The sequence below is a fragment of the Ursus arctos genome, unplaced genomic scaffold (genome assembly GCF_023065955.2).
Source record: "Ursus arctos isolate Adak ecotype North America unplaced genomic scaffold, UrsArc2.0 scaffold_5, whole genome shotgun sequence".
Lineage (NCBI taxonomy): Eukaryota > Metazoa > Chordata > Mammalia > Carnivora > Ursidae > Ursus > Ursus arctos.
In genome coordinates, this window is record NW_026623067.1 from 87740492 (window position 1) to 87758353 (window position 17862).

Consider the following 17862-nt stretch of genomic DNA (forward strand, 5'->3'; position numbering starts at 1 on the left):
AGTTTTTACCATCTTGATTATGGTCTTCCATATTTTTTTTTTTCAAAAAGATGGTATCAAATTACTAGTTTTTTATGCATGCTTTTTAAACTTTTTTCTCCACTGTGTCTCCTGAAAGTAGCTTCCCGTATATTTCTGTTTTAAAGAATTTATATTTCTAAATTTTTAATGACTGAAAACATTTCCATGATATAGATGTACCATTTGACCAGTTTTTTACCTTTGGACATTCAGGTGTTTTCTCTTTTCCCTTCTTTCTTACTGTCCTCCTGTTACTTCCTTCCTTCTTCTTTCTGTCTTCCTGTTATTTTCCTGTTATTTACTGGTGATAAAACTTTTGTTTTTGGGTGTCCAGAGTTATTTGTTCACTATGCATATAGTTATTTTATTAAACCCCAGTGTGGACTTTTTGGGTAGGCTGTTGTTAGTGACAGTGTCACTCTTTGTGTTCAGGTACCGACCCATATCTTATGTGTATCTGTCTTCCCAGCCTGTAGGATTATGCCTGGTACAGTGGGCGTTCACTAAAGAATTATTGTTGAGTTCCAGAAATATAAGGGCCATGGGACAAATATTTAAGTATCTACCACGTATTTCAGGCCCCAGATGTAGGAGTGAACAAGATGAAGATTGTCCTTGTTCTCATAAGCTGAAATATTATTCTCTACAACAAGGTTTATGTTATAAAAATGACAAGGCTCTTAGGATACCTGGGTGGCTCAGTCGGTTAAGTGTCTGCTTTCAGCTCAGGTTATAATCCTAGGGTCCTGGGATCGAGTGACTGTTCCGGCTTCTTGATCAGCGGGGAGCCTACTTCTCCCTCTGCCTGCCGCTCCCCTTGCTTGTGCTCTCTGTCTCTCTCTCTCTCTCTCTGGCAAATGAATAAATAAAGTCTTAAAAAAAAAAAAAAGACAAGCCTCTTAGTGTGAGGATCAATTAAAAAACTTTAAAGTCACACAGTGTAGTAGAAGCAGTCTACATTACCTGTAGCGTGGTTACTTTTCATGCATGTGGCTAATTCGGAGTTGACTAATTGATTTTCCCCGTAGATGATATTTCTTATTTAGGATTATCCACTAGGGTTACTGATGACGATGGAATGATTTTTTTTCAGATTCATACTTTTTGACTCTTTCTAGTACTAGAATCTTAAATTTAAAATTTTATACCTGAACATAATATGTTATACTTCGTTATTATAGAGAACTCAACGATCTTTTAGGACTGGGTTTGGGGCAATAGGAAATATATCCCAAAATATTTTTGGTCTTTCGGTTGCACATTTTAAAATATGATTAAACAAAGATTGCAGCCATGGAGATTTTCTGCTGTAAATTGGTGTTTCAACACTGCCAGCTGTTCACGCTTTTTGTGATCCCACTTATAAACGTGGAAAGTGAAGGGTGAGTGGCTGCCCTCTTGGGCAGGCATATAATTTAAAAAAAAAAGTGTGTGCCTCAGCAGAGCTAAATTAGAGTTTCATATAGCTGCCTTTTTCTTTTTTATTGTAGGGCCAGCTCTCAATGTTGCAAGAAAAAATAGACCATTTGGAGCGTTTGCTAGCTGAGAATAATGAGATCATCTCAAATATTAGAGACTCGGTCATCAATTTGAGTGAGTCTGTGGAGGATGGTCCAAAAAGTTCACAAGGCAACTTTAGCCAAGGTGCTGGCTCACCTCTTCTGCCATCAAAGCAATCGTCCCTTATAGTGGACCCTGAAGACTGTTCGTTCGCTTTGCAAAGTGGAAGTCGGAATTCAGATGTGCAGGTAATGTATGTATTTGTTAATGATCATTGGGCTTTTCTTTCTTTTTTGATCTGGTATCTGTTTTAACTTACTTAGTTGCTTAAACTCTCTGGATTCCAGTTTTTATTTTTGTAAAGTGACTTGATTAGTCATGTGATCATTAGTTCTTTTTAATGATAAAATTCTGTAATTCTGTGTTTCCCCCAATTTTTTTTTATTATCTTATACTTTGTGATTATGGCCTTTTTGTATGCTTTTTAGGTCTTTTTCTGTCTAGTAGATGAAGACCTTTAGAGGTTTAAACTTGGCCAAAGAGATTTTCTTATCTTCCTATTAAAAGTATAAGATAAGCCCTATTCTTACTATGTCTATATTATACGTTGGAGGTTTCACACAGTGTAGGGTTAGATTCCTTTTGCTGAATACCTCTTTGTGAGAGAGGGAAGGGCAATATTCTAGAGCTGTGCTGTTCAGTATGAAAGTCACTGTCTACATGTGGCTCCTAAGCACTTGAAATGTGGCTAGTCTGAACCGAGATGTGCTCTCAGTGTTGAAGACTTATTATGAAAACAAATGCAAAATACTTTGTTTTGTTTTACATGTATGTGGAGATAATATTACAAATATATTGGGTTAAATAAAAATATATCATTAAAATTAGTTTCACTTATTTCATTTTTCTAGAAAATTAAAAATTACAAATTTGGTTTGCATTCTGTTTCTCTTGGATAGTACTTTTCTAGAGGATAGTGGAGTTGTAAACTAGGAGAAGAAGGGACTAATGCTTTTTAAAACTTAAGGTGTGTCAAATTTGCTCTGTTCTGCTAATTAGCAGAGAGCTGTGTTTAATCTGTACCTTAGACCTGAAGGTGGAACTTGATGACAAGTCTGTAAAGGGCAAATATTTTACAGTTGGATAAAATGGGTTGGCTCTGGCCTTGCTTTGGAGTAGATGTTTCCACTAACTTCTGGGGACAGAGAACGTGATAGGATCTTGAAGTCATGGCTCCACAGGCCGAGCCAGCAGCTGGAGACAGAGTTGGCCAGGCCTTGTGCCTACAATCTTATCAACCTGTGTGTGTCCAGTTTCACACACTATCAGGATTCTGTGCTGTGAAGGTATATCTACTTTCGTGAGTCTTGGCTTTGTATAAGTTTTAAATAAGTACCTTTTAAAGGAGAACAACAGAACTTTTTTTTTGGAGGGGGTGTTAAATCTGGGCTGGACAGAAACAGCTGTGCTGCTGAACAACCCCAGAAGGCAGGCAGAGGGAGGCAGTGAGGTACAGGGCAAGCTGCAGGGCCAGAGAAAGAACCAGAAGGAATAAGGGAGATTGCTAACACATCCTCCTTTCCAGCTGGTTCCCAAAGATTTATCGACTCGTCCTTGGGAACATCTTATTTTATTTATTAAAGTCATACATTCTGAAGTGAGAGGTATGTTGTTGCCTTAAAATACTTTGTATCATTTTTTACATAATTCGCTCCGTATCTTTAAATATTTTTGTAACCTGCTTACATATTAGGATATAATTTTTACATAATTTAAATTTTACCGAAGTCAGTTGTGTTCTCACGTTTAGTATTATAGAGGGTATGAAAAGTACAAGTTTATAGGGTTTTTTTTTTTTTTCCTCAATATTTTTTCCTTTGTGTCCAAATAGATTACCTGGGACTACTACATTGGAAACGAAGACAGTATTTGAACATTTAAAAATTTCCATTTTCATACCAGTATCTGTATTAAATTCTTTATTACGGACTTCATCCCCCAGGAATAATATTCACTAATACTTTAAGAGAAGCAGATAAATTATTTGGTCTTATTCATACATGGATTACACGGCATTTTTAACTTCTAAACATGCTTCCCAAATACTATCTTGAATGTTACAATGAAAATGCTGTATTTTATATTTTTATACAAATAAAAACCCTAAAAACATTAAAAAAAAATTTCCATTTTCACATGATTATGCGTCATTGACTCAGTTGTTTTATTTTTAGAATGAAAAAGGTAAACATAACATTTGCTAAATGAAGGAATAGTTGTAGATGCATTTCCATTCAGCTACAGATTTTAAAATATATGCAGCTAATTGTAAAATAAAGACAACTCAAAGTAAAAAAATAATTATCAGTATTATTTGAAAAAATGCTGAAATATTTGGTCATAATTACATTTCATCAGAAATGTTTTCTTTGCTGTTTAGTTCCTGTCAATTTCTACTAGATTGTGTTAGAAGTAAAGCCGGGCAAGAAGGAATTGAATGAAATTATTTTTCATTAGAAGCAGATAGGGGAGGGGCTTATTTATCAGGATAGTTAAGTAATACAGTAGCATTTTAAGAATTTGAATGGTAATTAAATGTTTTCTGCCTCAAACTATTCAGTTAATGTCTACAGAAATAGTTTTATCTAGTAAAATACATACACAGTACAACAATGAATAGCTTTGAGCAAATATTTTCCAACATTAAGTTCAAATTAAAAATGGTAATACGTGGTTAAACTTACTCTTTTTTTTCCCTTTATTTTGTCTTTTGTATTTTTAGATGTTGGATGTTTACAGTCTAATTCCTTTTGACAATCCAGATGGTGGAGTTTGGAAACAAGGATTTGACATTAGCTATTTATTTAATGAATGGGACTCTAAGCCCCTTCAAGTCTTTGTGGTGCCTCATTCTCATAATGACCCAGGTAAAATTTGCACTTCAAAAAACTATAGGTTATTAAGCTCCTGTATGCGCAGAGTATTTTAATGAGAATCTGGTAAAGCCGATTTCTCAGATTTTTGAGACATTATTCGCTGACTTGTTACAGCAACATATTCCTTTTATATGTCATTGCATTTTGAGTTTTTATTTTATCAATTTGTGTCATTCATGGATAGTACTTGTGCAGTGTGAAATAGTAATAAACACAAGAAGGTCTTTGTTTTGGGGAGGAAAAGTTGAACTCACTTAAGGTGCTGACTGTTCATTGTAGTTATTTCTTGTAAAATACCGCATAGGAGAATTATTTCGTGCTCATAAACTCTGCACTAAAAAATGCAGAATTCTCATGGAATGTTTGAATCTTTAAAATGGAGAAGCAGTGTAGAGTGGTTAAGAGCCTTGGTCAGGTGGACATGAGTGTGGAGTCCCAACCCCATGGTGTGAGACAACTTTAGGCAAGTTACTGAATGTGAAAGTATAAGTATTTTTCCCAGGTAGAATGAGGATAAAGTATCGACTTCACAGGATGAGATGTAAAGGTGTGATGCATGGCCCCAGTAAGTGCTGTCATTATCATTATTGTTATTACTTCGTATGACAGCTTTTGTTATTTATTGAGGCTGGAGACTTTTTCCCCCAAGGTAAGAGAAATTGCTAAAATTACTGTGGGAAATACGATTCAATGTATAGATTTGCTAGTGTGAGTACACTGGCACAGAGTAGATACTTCATGACTTCTGTTGCAGGATTTTTTGGGGAATGTACTTCAAAAGACTTCCTTTGAGGACTTATTTACGCTTTTATTTGTTATTTTTCTCAATTTCTCCACTTCATCATTACTATCAGAGGCACCATTATTCACCTAGTACTTTGAAGGTTTTTTCTTTACTCCCAGCATTCATTTATCTCTGACTTATATCCTTTCCCTCTGGTTTATTGGCATGTGTTCCTTTCTGTTTCTAAGACAGTAGAACTTGTTACTTTAGGTCTGGACGTGTGATTTGGTGAGGTTGTATGTATGTATATATGTGTATACACACGTGTATATATATGTATATATATGTGCTGCTTTTGGATTGAGAGAGGTACTCGGAGACAGTTTGGATGCTGAAATGTTTGAATTTCCATAAAACTTCAATATTTAGTATGCACAGAGGTATGAAATATATGAAATCAGTATTGTTCTGGAAATTTGTGATGAGCGTATGTCACACCAGCTTCTGACTTGGTTTCTCTGTCTTTGGTGTTAATGTTTTTTTTTCTTCCAAATACCTGTCTTATTAACCTTATCTCTTAAATGTTTTGCATCATCTTCCTCCTTAATCTTAGCCTGTCCCTTCAAATCCAAACTCCGAAGGCTGGGCATCTTCTGGAGCCAGGCAGAGGGAGGCAGGCATCCTGCTGTGCTGTATACTGGCCCCCAAGTCCTTCGGGCACATTCGTGTGTCTGTAAAATGCAGATGATATGGGTAGAGTAGCATCTTAAAGCACGAGTTAGTTACCAAGTAAATACAAAAGGTGATGAAAATCACATGTAATTTAAATTCCTTTTGGTATTTATTTACTTGCACACCAGATTAAATAGTGCATTTGCATTTAGGGTATGTGTACTGAGAAACAGGTGTTTGTGTATATCTAGACTAACAGTGAGGTGAGGTGCTCACACTTCACACGTGGGATCTAAGTTTGCCTGTAGGACTACAGATGATTTTCTCTGTAAATCTCACTCTGAAATATTCCCTTATTGAGTGAAATGGTGGCGGAGCCCCTGTAGTATTAAAATTGTTCTCTCCTTTCTTCTCTGCCAGCTGTACGCAGTTTAGTTCTTGTCACTTAATTGGGTGTGTGATGTGATCCCATTGAATACAGTTTCTTATAGGTTCATAAATACACTTTGCAGTATGTCTTGCAAGTCCTTGTGTGAACCCATTTCTCCTCTCTTTTAGATTTTTTAAAGACTTTTATTATCTCCTCCCCTTTTCTGCCATCCTCAATTTCCACCAATCTCATTTCTCTTGTAATTCTAACACATGCACGCTTAACTATAATAATAAAATTGGTGTTTACCAGGCAGTGTGCCAAATATAAACATCTGAGGTTCACAATAACCCTTGAAGGTGGGTGCCACTACTCATGACGGAGGTGTTACCAACTTGTCAAGCTTCCAGGGGCAGGCGCCTAGGAATTCCTTGTTAGTTTACATGGATCTCCCACCTGAGTACACTCGAGAGACAGAGAACATGTGTGTCCTGTTCAGTCTGTCTCATTGCCCAGCCCCACACTTGGCATATAATAATCGCTAAATATAGAAGCGGCCTTTTCCACCTGTGTCCATGCCCCTCTGAAGCTTTTTGAACTTTACACACTTCCCTTACACCCTCTTGCACATAGACATGGATGTAAGCGTTTACAGCACTTCTGCTTTGTTTCCTCACTAGAATGTAAGCTCAGTGAGGGCTCGGACTTTGTCTTATAACCACGAGGTCGCTAATGCCCAAAGAGTAAGCAGCACATGGTACGACTGACTCATTCGGTTAAATAAGCTAATGAACCAGGGAATGTGACTCTGCAGACTCAGAGGAAACATTGGACCTTGACAAATGCATTTCTTTAGCGTCTCTCCATCTTTTCTTCCTGTTGTCTTGTTTCTGTTCCTTAAGAAAAAATATTTAAAATGTGCTTTGTAATTTTAGATACAAACAGCAGACGATATTAAGCTCTTCAAGGGCAGGGATTGCCTATGCCTTTGAGTTTTTGTTTGCTTGCCTTATGGTTCCCACTGTAGTTAGTGTGTTGTTCTGTGGGGAGACATCTCTAATAACTGGTCCTGACCACTCTAGATGAATCTGTCTGTTGGTATCTTAGCAACCATAGTTGAGTCTTTTTGTCTTAGTAAAAGATGTTAATGACCCTTACCCTCAGGTCCTCCTCCACTTAAGGAAAAAATAATGGTCAGACACAGACCTTTTAAAGCGAAAGCGATTTTTGCTATTAAGCAAAATGCTAGAGAACAGAACCCACTGACTTTTCTTCATAATTTTCACCGCTCCTTCACAAACGTAGAGTTTAGGTAAACTAAATCATTCTGTGAAGAACTAAATCATTCAGATCATGAAGAACCCCTCTTTCAGTGGAAGAAAAGAGTTAAGTGTGTGCACAAACATTCCAAGTCAAAATGTGACTCCGTAATGGGAAATCTTCGTATAATACTCCTAAGTGAATGTGCGTTAGGCGGTTTACTTTCTAAATGAGATTTATAGAGATTTGTTTGCATTTTCTGCAGCAACAGTTTAAAACAAAGTTTAGCTCAGTGGTTTGTTTCATCAGTGGAGTTTTGTCTGTTGGGGATAGGAGTGTTTGAAATAGACTTTTAAAAGATTCCTATATTGAGTTCCCTAACTTTAAGAATTCTGTTGCTGTGTTTTTATATATGTGGGTGTTTTTCTTTTTGGATCAAGTTCTGATATCTCACAAGACAGATAAATTTCAAATTATGTTTGTATTTTAATTCCTAATCATGTGTTCTTCCAGTCCATGAGGACATGTAACAATTGTCATACAGTATTTTATATGGTTTACATGAGTTAAAACAAAATTGGAAAGGAATAGTTAAGTAAATGCTGATAACTTTGTACTGTTATGCTTTTGAAAAGTTTTGAATCATAGACCATGAAATTAAATGTTAGTTGATTGATACATGTTCATGTTATATTTAATAAGCTGATTAAAACACAATTACAGCACCTTTGTATCTACAATCTTAATCCTTTCCTTCCCACTACTTAAACTGTTGAAATATTTAGTTAATTTTCCTTCAAAGAAATCACAGTGTGTAGAGAGCAGATAAGGTATACTAAATGGAAAGTTGGACAGCATATTGTTAGTTAAGCAATTTGTAAAATGAACATTAGAAAATAATCCCCCATGTGGTATGACTCCAAATAGGAGAGAGACCTAGGCACAAGAGCCACAGTGGAAAAATCATTTTATTTTGAGCATTTGCAGTTCTTTTACAGAGTTTTTATTGATTCGAATGAGAGAGTAGGGTTTTTCAATTTTTTTTTGAAAATTAAGAAAACATAATTTTGCATTTAGCATTATATGTTAATTTGAAATGAGTGTATGTGCCCTTATTATTTTTTTTAAAGATTTATTTATTTATTTTAGAGAAAGAGAGAAAGTGGTGTAAGTGGGGTGGGGGAAGAGGGGGAGAGAATCCAAGCAGACTCCCCGCCGGACCTGGGGCTCAGTCTCAGGACCCCGAGTTCATGACCTGAGCCAAAATCAAGAGTCACACTTAACCGTCTGAGCCACCCAGGTGCCCCATGTGCCCTTATTCTTAAAAAGCGAGAAAGAACAAAAACATGAGGAAATCACAGTGTGACGTTATTTTAAAGGTTTTCTGTTCGTATATTGTTAAGCATGGTCAGAAGGAAAGAGTTCTGGTCAACCATAGTTGGGTAATGCCCAGGTGGGTGAAAGCAGGGGAGACTTGGGACTCCAGCTACCAAAGAAACCTGCTGAGTGGAAGGAGATGGTCAGGAGAGGGGAGATTGGTTTGTGGGCACAGTTTGGGGAATACTTTGTTCTGTTTAGTAATCGAGGGATAAAATGAGTTCTTTGGTTTTGGCTACTGTGATGGGAAATTTGAGTTTCTAGAGCTAAGATTGTATGAGGAAGAACTGAGTGAGAACTGGTATTCGTTGCCTGTCTTGTATCAGGGGAGTGTCGAGGGTGTGTTGCTTCATGTAATCCATTCTGCAACCCTCAAAACTGGTAAATTAAACCCCATTTACCAGGTGGGGACAGTGAGGCTAAGGTAGGTATACTAATATCTCCGAGACCCATCAGTTATAAATTGGCACAGGATGGCGAATTAAAGCTCAGATTTGCCTGATTCTGAGATCTCTGTTCTTTCTCTTTACCGTGATGCTTCTCCAGATACTTTATTTAGTTCAAATGATTTTCTTGCTTTATGGGCATTAACTAATTTGGCACATTTATCTGAACCTTGGGTTGTTAATAGAGTTGCCAGATTTTTTTTTAAAGATTTTATTTATTTATTTTAGAGAGAGCTTGAGCAGGGGGAGGGGCAGAGGGAGAGAGAGAATCCCAAGCAGAGTCCCTGCTGAGTGCAGATCCTGACTTGGGGCTTGATCTTAGGACCCATGAGATCATGATCTGAGCCGAAACCAAGAGTTGGGATGCTCAACCGACTGAGCCATCCAGGATCCCCTTGGGTTGCCAGATTTAACTTAAAAAAAAAAAAAAAAAAAAAGTTAAGCTTGCGTTTCCAATAAACAATAATTTTTTTGGTGTATATGTGTTCCGAGTATCATATGGAACGCAGAGTAAACATTTATTCATTATTTATCTAAAATTCAAATTTAACTTGGCATCCTATATTTTTCTGGCAATCGTAATTAAGAAAATGTTGGCATTAAGAGTTAAATGTTTACACAGCTCTTTAGAATTATCTTTCTAAGCGATCTCTAGAATTGGTGTATTGAGGTTTCTTTTCAGAGGGAAAGGGCTGGTTGTTGTGGCTCTGGACTGCATTCTTCAGGAGAACATAAAGATGTAGGTGATCATCAAACATGTCCCCATTCTCCTGTTTTGGTTACTTGTGTCTTTCTTTTGAGTCTGGGTGCTTCCAAGCTCACCAGTGTGCCAGTTTTACAAATAATTGCTAACACTTATGGGAATTTACTATGTTTCAGGCACTGTTCTATACACGTTTCAAATCCATTACTGCTCTCAGCACTTTACAACAAAAATCCTGTTATTACCCTTATTTCAGGGATGAGGAAACTGAGGCAGAAGAGAGTCCAAATAATGTGTTTGTGGCAGGGCTGGGCTTGAACCCAAACTGTCCAGCTCTGGAATCAGGACTTGTAACCATTATTTAATATTGTCTCTTGAAGGTAATACTTCTGAAACCATAGGCCAAGCTTCCAAGAAGAAGGTCTTTTAAGTGTTTCCATGTCAGATGTCATCTGCTTTAGTATTATTAATCATATAAAATATTTTATGAACTGTCTGGCAAAAGCAAACACCTCACTGCACTGTTTCCCATCCTTTTTTCCTTCTGGTCTGTCCTTATTGAAATGGATGTCCCTGTCCTTAAATACTACTTGAGTACATGAGATGGTGAGTGGTTTTCCTCATTGCTGCATATTTTACAATTAGCAAGTCATTTAGAAGCAGTATTTTCAGGCTTTTAAATGGTTTCTTTTAGAAACTGATAATTTGCCCCGTATTTGCCTGATCGTAAGGCTAAATAGCTCCACACCCTCACAGTAGCTCCTTGAAGGAAGTCACTTTTATTTTTACTTCTAATGGTGTCTCTCTCATATTATAGACACTTTCCATTTTTTCAAACCACTAAGCTGTGTTTGGGGAAGACATAGTAGGCCTGAAGTGTCCTGTGAATTGATGCGTGTGGATGGAGTCCTTAACAAGGGAGGGAAGTAACTTTAGCTACCCAGAGTTAGAAATTATTGTGGACGTTGATCTTACAAGGGCAGGTGTCAAATATCGAGGTACGCAGTTCTTTTAAAGGGCATTTAGAAAAGCAGTATAGTAAGGGGTCACAATTGGACACTATCCGTACAGCTGCAGGATGAACAAAACCGCAGCTGTCTGGACAGTAATGCAGATAGCTCCCGTGGTGTGGGATAGAATTTCCAGTGGGGGCATCTTACACGGCTTCAAAAAGTGCTGTATCTCAAACAGCTTAGTGGAAGTGAAGCTGATATGCTTTGAAAACTATTAGATGACACTGAATCACCTGGAAAAAAGGTGAGGTGATTCTGGAAATCTGAGTTCAGAAGCATTTATAGGATTCAGCAGGTTTCTAGGTTTCGAAAGACTCACAGGTCTTTGGAAAACCTTAGCTTCATCTTTGAGTCTCTCCTATCTCTTGGGAGCTTCAGTCAGTTAGCATATTCTCTTCATTTTGCCCCCTTGGCCTCATAAACATTTTCTAGCAGAATTTTTGGAGTGGCCTCATTTCCTGTTTGTTTTCTACTTTACCGTCTTCGTCTATCCTTTACACTCACAGTACACTCATTTTTGAAAGCAAAGATCAAAAGACCTTAACTTCCTTCCTCCTAAATTTTCAGCAAGAATCAAGAACGGTTTAGAAGATTTTTGGTGATCTGGCCCCCACTTCTATTTTTACTTCTCTCCGTACTCCCATCATGAAAGCTGCCATGCAGCCATACCCGGCTGCCTTCTGCTCCCTGAAATTGACACAGACCTTCGTGGCTTAGTGTCTTTTCCATATGCTCTTCCTTCTGTTGGGAACTACCACCTTTTTCCTCTATCCAGATGATGACTATTCTGAGAATCTCTCTTCTGTCCCTCTGGTAGGAATTCACCACTTCTTTATTCCCACAGCATTTCGTTCATATTTTCACTGTGGAATCTGTTTTCATTGATTAGCTTTATTGCTTTGCCTTCTTAGAGGCTTGGTTTGTGTTTGAATGAATAAACTGGAACAGGGCGTTGATTAAAACTCTTTCATACTTTGGCGGTAGGGGGAAACAAGCTTAACTTATAATAGAAATGTTGGAATTAAAATTAATCAGCAGCAGATTTGAGTTACGATAATACCAATTAAGATGGTACATGATGCCTTAAGTGTAAGACTGGCTATTACAGTCAACTATGGGAGGATTTGACAAGTGATGGAAGAAACCTGTTGATCATATGTTGGTAGACAATAACTTAATTGCTAAAATAAAGAAGCTTTCTTATTTATGAATATTCATATTTATTTTGTAAATTTGCAAATATTATGTTAAAAGGGAAGTAACATGAAATTTAAGTTGTAGTTTTTACATGTTTATTATCTAGATATAATTATTTTTGATTCAAAATTTATTATGTTTTCTTAACAGTTGGTACCTATTTAACTTTGAGTAGAATAAATGCAGTCATTAAAAAAATCACTATTGTAGCAGTTAAAATCACAACGGTGTAGCAATGATTTGAGGGGCATGCCTTCTTTGGGATGTGTGTTTTAAATCATCTTAGGGCTGACAGAGTTTTTTTAAATATAAAATAGAACCTTAAAAGATAATGGCCAAAGGTTATTAGGTTAGCATCAGAACAGACAACGAATTTATTAGAGCTAATTGTGTATGTGTGTGGTGTCTTTTCCTTTGGTTTCATTTCTAGTTGGGGTAATATATTTATACTTCATATACCTTTTTTCCCCCTATCCTTTTGGCCATACATCTCATTCATCTCATCTATCACATACTTACTGAATTCTTGACAGGTTAGGTTTCATAGCAGGTGCTGGCTTCATGAGAATTGACTGCTTTGAAGCTCAGGTTATAGGTTCTCAAATTTGTAGGAGCTGGGGAAGAAATACCTGGAGACCCTCAGACCCTTTGTATAAACATTTAAAAGTTGTAAATCAAACTGATACATTGCTAAATAAAAATATGTCTTTTCCTCCTGCCTTGAGAAACAGCACCTTTATCAGGAAGGCTGTGTGTGGGTTGAGGTTGACCACGCTCCGGTTCTCCACCGGAATGTGTTGGTGCGTGGGGGAAGAGCCAGCCTATCGTAGCCCAGCCCAGTCTCCCAGAAATGGCCCTGTCCTCAACCAGGCCCTTCTTTGCTTGCAGATACCCCAGCACTCTTCCCGCACCCCTGCAAACTGCATCCCCCCTGCCCATTGCTCAGGCTAGGGAGGATACCACATGCAGGTCGACTGCCCTATAGAAAGAGCTATAGAAGAACCGTGGTGGGCTCTAGAAACTGGCTTGGGGATGTTTGAACACAGATTTCTGGGCCCTGGTACTCAGAAGGGCAGGTCAGGGCAGGCTCTGGGTGGGCAGGTTCTCGACTTTGGGGATTTATTGTGTGAAAAGAATGCGGTCAGAGGAAGAATGGGAAAATCCCTTAAGTGTCTGGGGCTCAGGAAGGGATACCTTTGCCTACGTCCTAAATTGCTGCTGTGTACGCCCTTGAACCAAATACAACTAAGTGTCCCTTGAGAGATCAGAGCACCACAAAGTCTTTAGACTTTGGAGCTAGATCAAGAGTCAATTTTAAAAAATAGCGTTTTGTCAGTGAACAGTTACAAGGTGCTTAAGTATTCACATGCATTAAAAATAAGTGGTAGAGTTGTCAACTTTATTAGGCTTTATATTTTAGAACTTAAAATTTTTTATGATAAAATAGTGATAACAAATTTGGAGTTATGCCTGCTTTATAGAACTTCTAATTATGTATTCTTTGTTTCAGATATTTCCGCACTTACTTAAAAATGGTGATTACATGTTTTATGGTTAGAGTGTTGTTAGAGAGGAAAAAGAATAAATGGAAAGGTATTCTTCGTGCTATTCTAGCCCTGGTTCAATTTCCAAGTGTATTCAAGGGAAAGAAAAAGGCTGTGAATTGACCACTTAAGTAAATCAGTTTGCAACTCAATGTCCTAAGATTATTAAATCCAGAGGTAGGAATATAATTTTATGTCACAAAAAATCATCCCATACAACCTTTCGTAAAATACTATCTTTCTGATTGGTCTCACGTTAATATACAATTGTAGTTTTACAGTAATTGAGGAAAAGAAAGAGCCAATTCGGTGTAAAAGGGAATACTTGATTACTCTATTGTATAAGAGCAATAAAAGCTAATTTACTGTTATATTACTCAACATTGAAAGCTTCAAGGGGCTATCTTTTAGTTCATTCTTCATTAATTGTGCTATATTGTAGTGATATTAATATCTATTATAGATGAGTTTTATGGAAGGCTTTTAAGGTGACATCTCTAAGCATGTATTGTAGCTCACGTAAATATCTTTGACATATTTCATGCATGATTGTTGAAGGGCAAATGAAGTGTTCAAGGCAAAATGGATTAATCAGTCACTGTGATTTCTTTATGAAAACTCCTGTGATAAACTATTCTTTGAAAGGGTCTTAGCTAATAACAAATTATAACTGATGAAAACAAGTAATTGTACTTAAAAAGAAAAAAAACCTGTTACTTTTCATCTTCATAAAGGAGATTTCTTTTAAATTTGCTTTCTGTGCTAGTTCACTAGAGTTTTATTAAGTTAATTTTGGAGTCATTCCATTGTTCATAGTTCTTTTCTTTTATTGAGTTAATAGCCAAATAATTAGGGCTTAGTGTTGACCTTTGTTAAAATTTAGGTAGAAGTTATGTGTGATGTCTTAAAGACAATGATTTTCACGGAGCCATTTCAAGATTTACATGGTCCTTACATATATGTAATAATAGCATGGTGCAGAAATGGATGTCACTTGCATACATTTGATTTTAGCTCAGTCTTGCAATATGGAGGTAGATATATGTTAAATTAAATATTACAAAATTCTCCCCACATTGCAACCTTTGTTTTGGGAAGTTAACCACACTGACTTTTTCTAGGGCTATATTAGTTTGCTAGGCCTGCCATCCCAAAGTACTACAGACTAGATGGCTTAAGCAACAGAAATTTATTTCCTTACAGTTCTGAACACTGGAAGTCCAGAATCAAGGTGTCAGCAGTGTTGGTTTCTTCAGAAGGCCTCTCATCTTGGCTTGCGGATAGCCCTCTGTCTTCACGTGGTCTTCCCTCTGTGTGCGTCTGTGTCCTAATTGCTTTTTCTTGTAAGGACATAATGGATTAGGGCCCACCCTCGTGACCTTGTTGTACCTTCATCACCTCTTGAAAGACCCTGTCTCCAGATATAGTCACATTCTGAGGTACTGAGGTTTAGGATTTCAACACAGGCATTTTGAGGGGATGCAATTCAGCCCATAACAGGGACATAGAATGAATTTCTTTGCAAACCAAAGTTTTGGGTTACCAATATGTGTAAGATGTGGAAGAGTTTATTTAAATGTTTTAAATAAATGTGTACTTTTCAAAATTTAGATGTTAGAAATATCTTTTATTTCCTCTTTTACTTGTTTTGATTGGAGAGATGGGGAAGGGGCAATTAGAGACTGATAAAGATGATAATAATAATAGCAACTAATATTTATAAAGTCCTGTTATATCCTGGGCTCAGGTCTGAGCACTTGATGTTTTTTGTCTTGGATGTTGGCATCGTCAGCAGCCAGTTAGAGCATTCTAGGGGTAGGTTGGGTTTTCTTTGCTTGTCCTTGGGAATCCAGATGTGGATCTTGGCTCCACGCTCTAGGGCAGGAGTCCAAGTTTGTACTCCTGGCAAGATGGGATTCTTTGCAAACCACTATTTCGTGAGCTATCTTTGAATTTTCTATATGTACAGGCTTTTTATTTAAATATGGAAAAGTTGAATTATCCACATAGTATTCTTTGGTGACTTTAAAAGTACTTAAAAGTGCCCCAGATCAAGAAAATCCTGTAAAGAACATTTTACGCTGTATTCCTCTGTGGCGTCTAGCTTCCTACCTGTCACTTTGTACCTGCTCACTAAATAACTGTGGAATGAATGAATAGATTTTAGGTAGAGCAAAAGGGAGAAATACAGTCAGAGTGGCACTGCTCTTTTCAGAAGCTCATATTTACATTGTCAAAATAGTTGTATTGTCTTCTCTGCCCTAGCAGATTTTTAATATTTTTCCAGAATTAAATATTAAATATAGTATATTTCAGATATTAATTATAGACAAAAGAACTAACCAGTTGGCCCCTTATTATTTTAGTCTTCCCACATGTTTGAGGTTTGGGAAAAACAGAGCAGTAGTTTAGCCTGGGTGTAGAGAAGATTTCGTAGATAAGAGGTGGTTCTCTGGAGGGTCCACTTGGCCGGTAGGTAGCTGGGTAAGATTCTGCCTCGGCAGCTCATCACGTCGCTTTAATGCTCTGCTGGATACGGCTGTGCTTAGACCTACAGGTCTTGTTAAAAATATTTCTTTATAGTGATGGGGCGCCTGGGTGGCTCAGTCATTAAGCATCTGCCTTTGGCTCAGGTCATGATCCCAGGGTCTTGGGATCGAGCCCCGCATTGGGAGGCTGCTTCTCCCTCTCCCACTGCCTGCTGCTCCCCCGGCTTGTGCGCGCGTGCTCTCTCTCTGTCAAATAAATAAAATCTTATAAAAAGACGTTTCTTTGTAGTGAAATTGCAAATATCTTTAGAGAAAATTTCCGGGATATTTGAGAAGTAGGAAGAGTCCGAGAACTAAGTCCTCAGTATCTACAATTTTCTTTTGAAAAAGACTTGACGTACATGTATGCACTTGTTTGATTGGTGTCAGTTTGTGCTTCCAAAAAATGGACTGATTTACAGCCTTTGGAAACTAATGCCTGTTCTTGGCAGAATTCTACTTCTCTGTGCTCGTAATAGTGCTCTTAATTACCTTACTGCTTTGCTGCTGGCTTTTAGATACAGTTTGTACTTGTGATTTTCTTTTTCTTAATTGAACTTACTAAAATGGGTAGGGAATTTCAGATGTGGTATGAAAGGATACAGTTTTGATTCCACATTATGAGTAGGACTGCCAGCTAGTTAATGCGGTTCAGATTTTTAGAATTAAAGCAAATTCCTTATATTAGAGATAAATTATAAATAATTGAATTCGATACTATAATTATTAAGCATAAATAAATGCTTTTCGTCCTCAGATCATTTCTCTCATTTTTTTTCTCATTTCTATCTGAATTTGTGCATTTTTCAGAGTATTTTTGTCATTAGTGACTTTTGAGTTTCATGCCCATTGAAATGGAATTTCACTACTTGAAACACTTCTGAGATTTTTAAATGTGTCTTCATATGAGCGAAACATCTAAGGCTATCCAAAGGTGATGCAATGGAATGTGACTGAGTTGAAATCAGACATATGAATCAGACCTTTGTTGTATATTTGTGTCTTGATTTAGGTTGGTTGAAGACTTTTGATGACTACTTTAGAGAGATGACTCAGTATATTTTTAATAACATGGTCATCAAGCTGAAAGAAGACTCACGGAGAAAATTTATGTGGTCTGAGATTTCTTACCTTTCAAAGTGGTGGGATACTATAGATAAGCCGAAGAAGGATGCTGTTAAAAGGTTTGTTTTAAAACTGTTTTTTTGTTTTTTGCAATTTGGTAATATTAACCATTAATTATACAGTGAAACAGGTGTTGAATTTTTAGAAGGTAAAAATTCTTAGCCTTATATCTGAGACTTAAAATATTTCTTCACATCCTTTTTTCCTTGATTCTGGTTCATCTCTGAAAAAGTGACTTGAAACTTTTCTATTGAAATCCTTATGTTCTAACTTTGTCCCAGAAATTGAATTACTAGGTCAAAGGGGCTTAATATTTTAAACGGTTTTTGAAGCATATAATCAAAGTGACCCCTGGAAAGATTGTTTCAGAGTATTCTTCTATCTTCCACATAGCATCGTACCATTGTCTCTGCCTAGTTGGCCACCAATATAATTTTTTTCTAAAA

General features: G+C 37.1%; 1 protein-coding gene across 2 annotated transcripts in view; it reads left to right on the forward strand.

Annotated features, from left to right (window-relative positions):
- The window catches only part of MAN2A1 (mannosidase alpha class 2A member 1), a 170584-nt gene that overhangs the window by 23330 nt on the left and 129392 nt on the right, over positions 1-17862 (forward strand). For both annotated transcript variants that reach the window (XM_026498478.4, XM_044383966.3), the window contains exons 2-4: positions 1512-1769; positions 4304-4448; positions 17304-17475. In XM_026498478.4, the coding sequence (XP_026354263.1) occupies positions 1512-1769; positions 4304-4448; positions 17304-17475 (575 nt within the window). The remainder of the gene's footprint in view (positions 1-1511; positions 1770-4303; positions 4449-17303; positions 17476-17862) is intronic.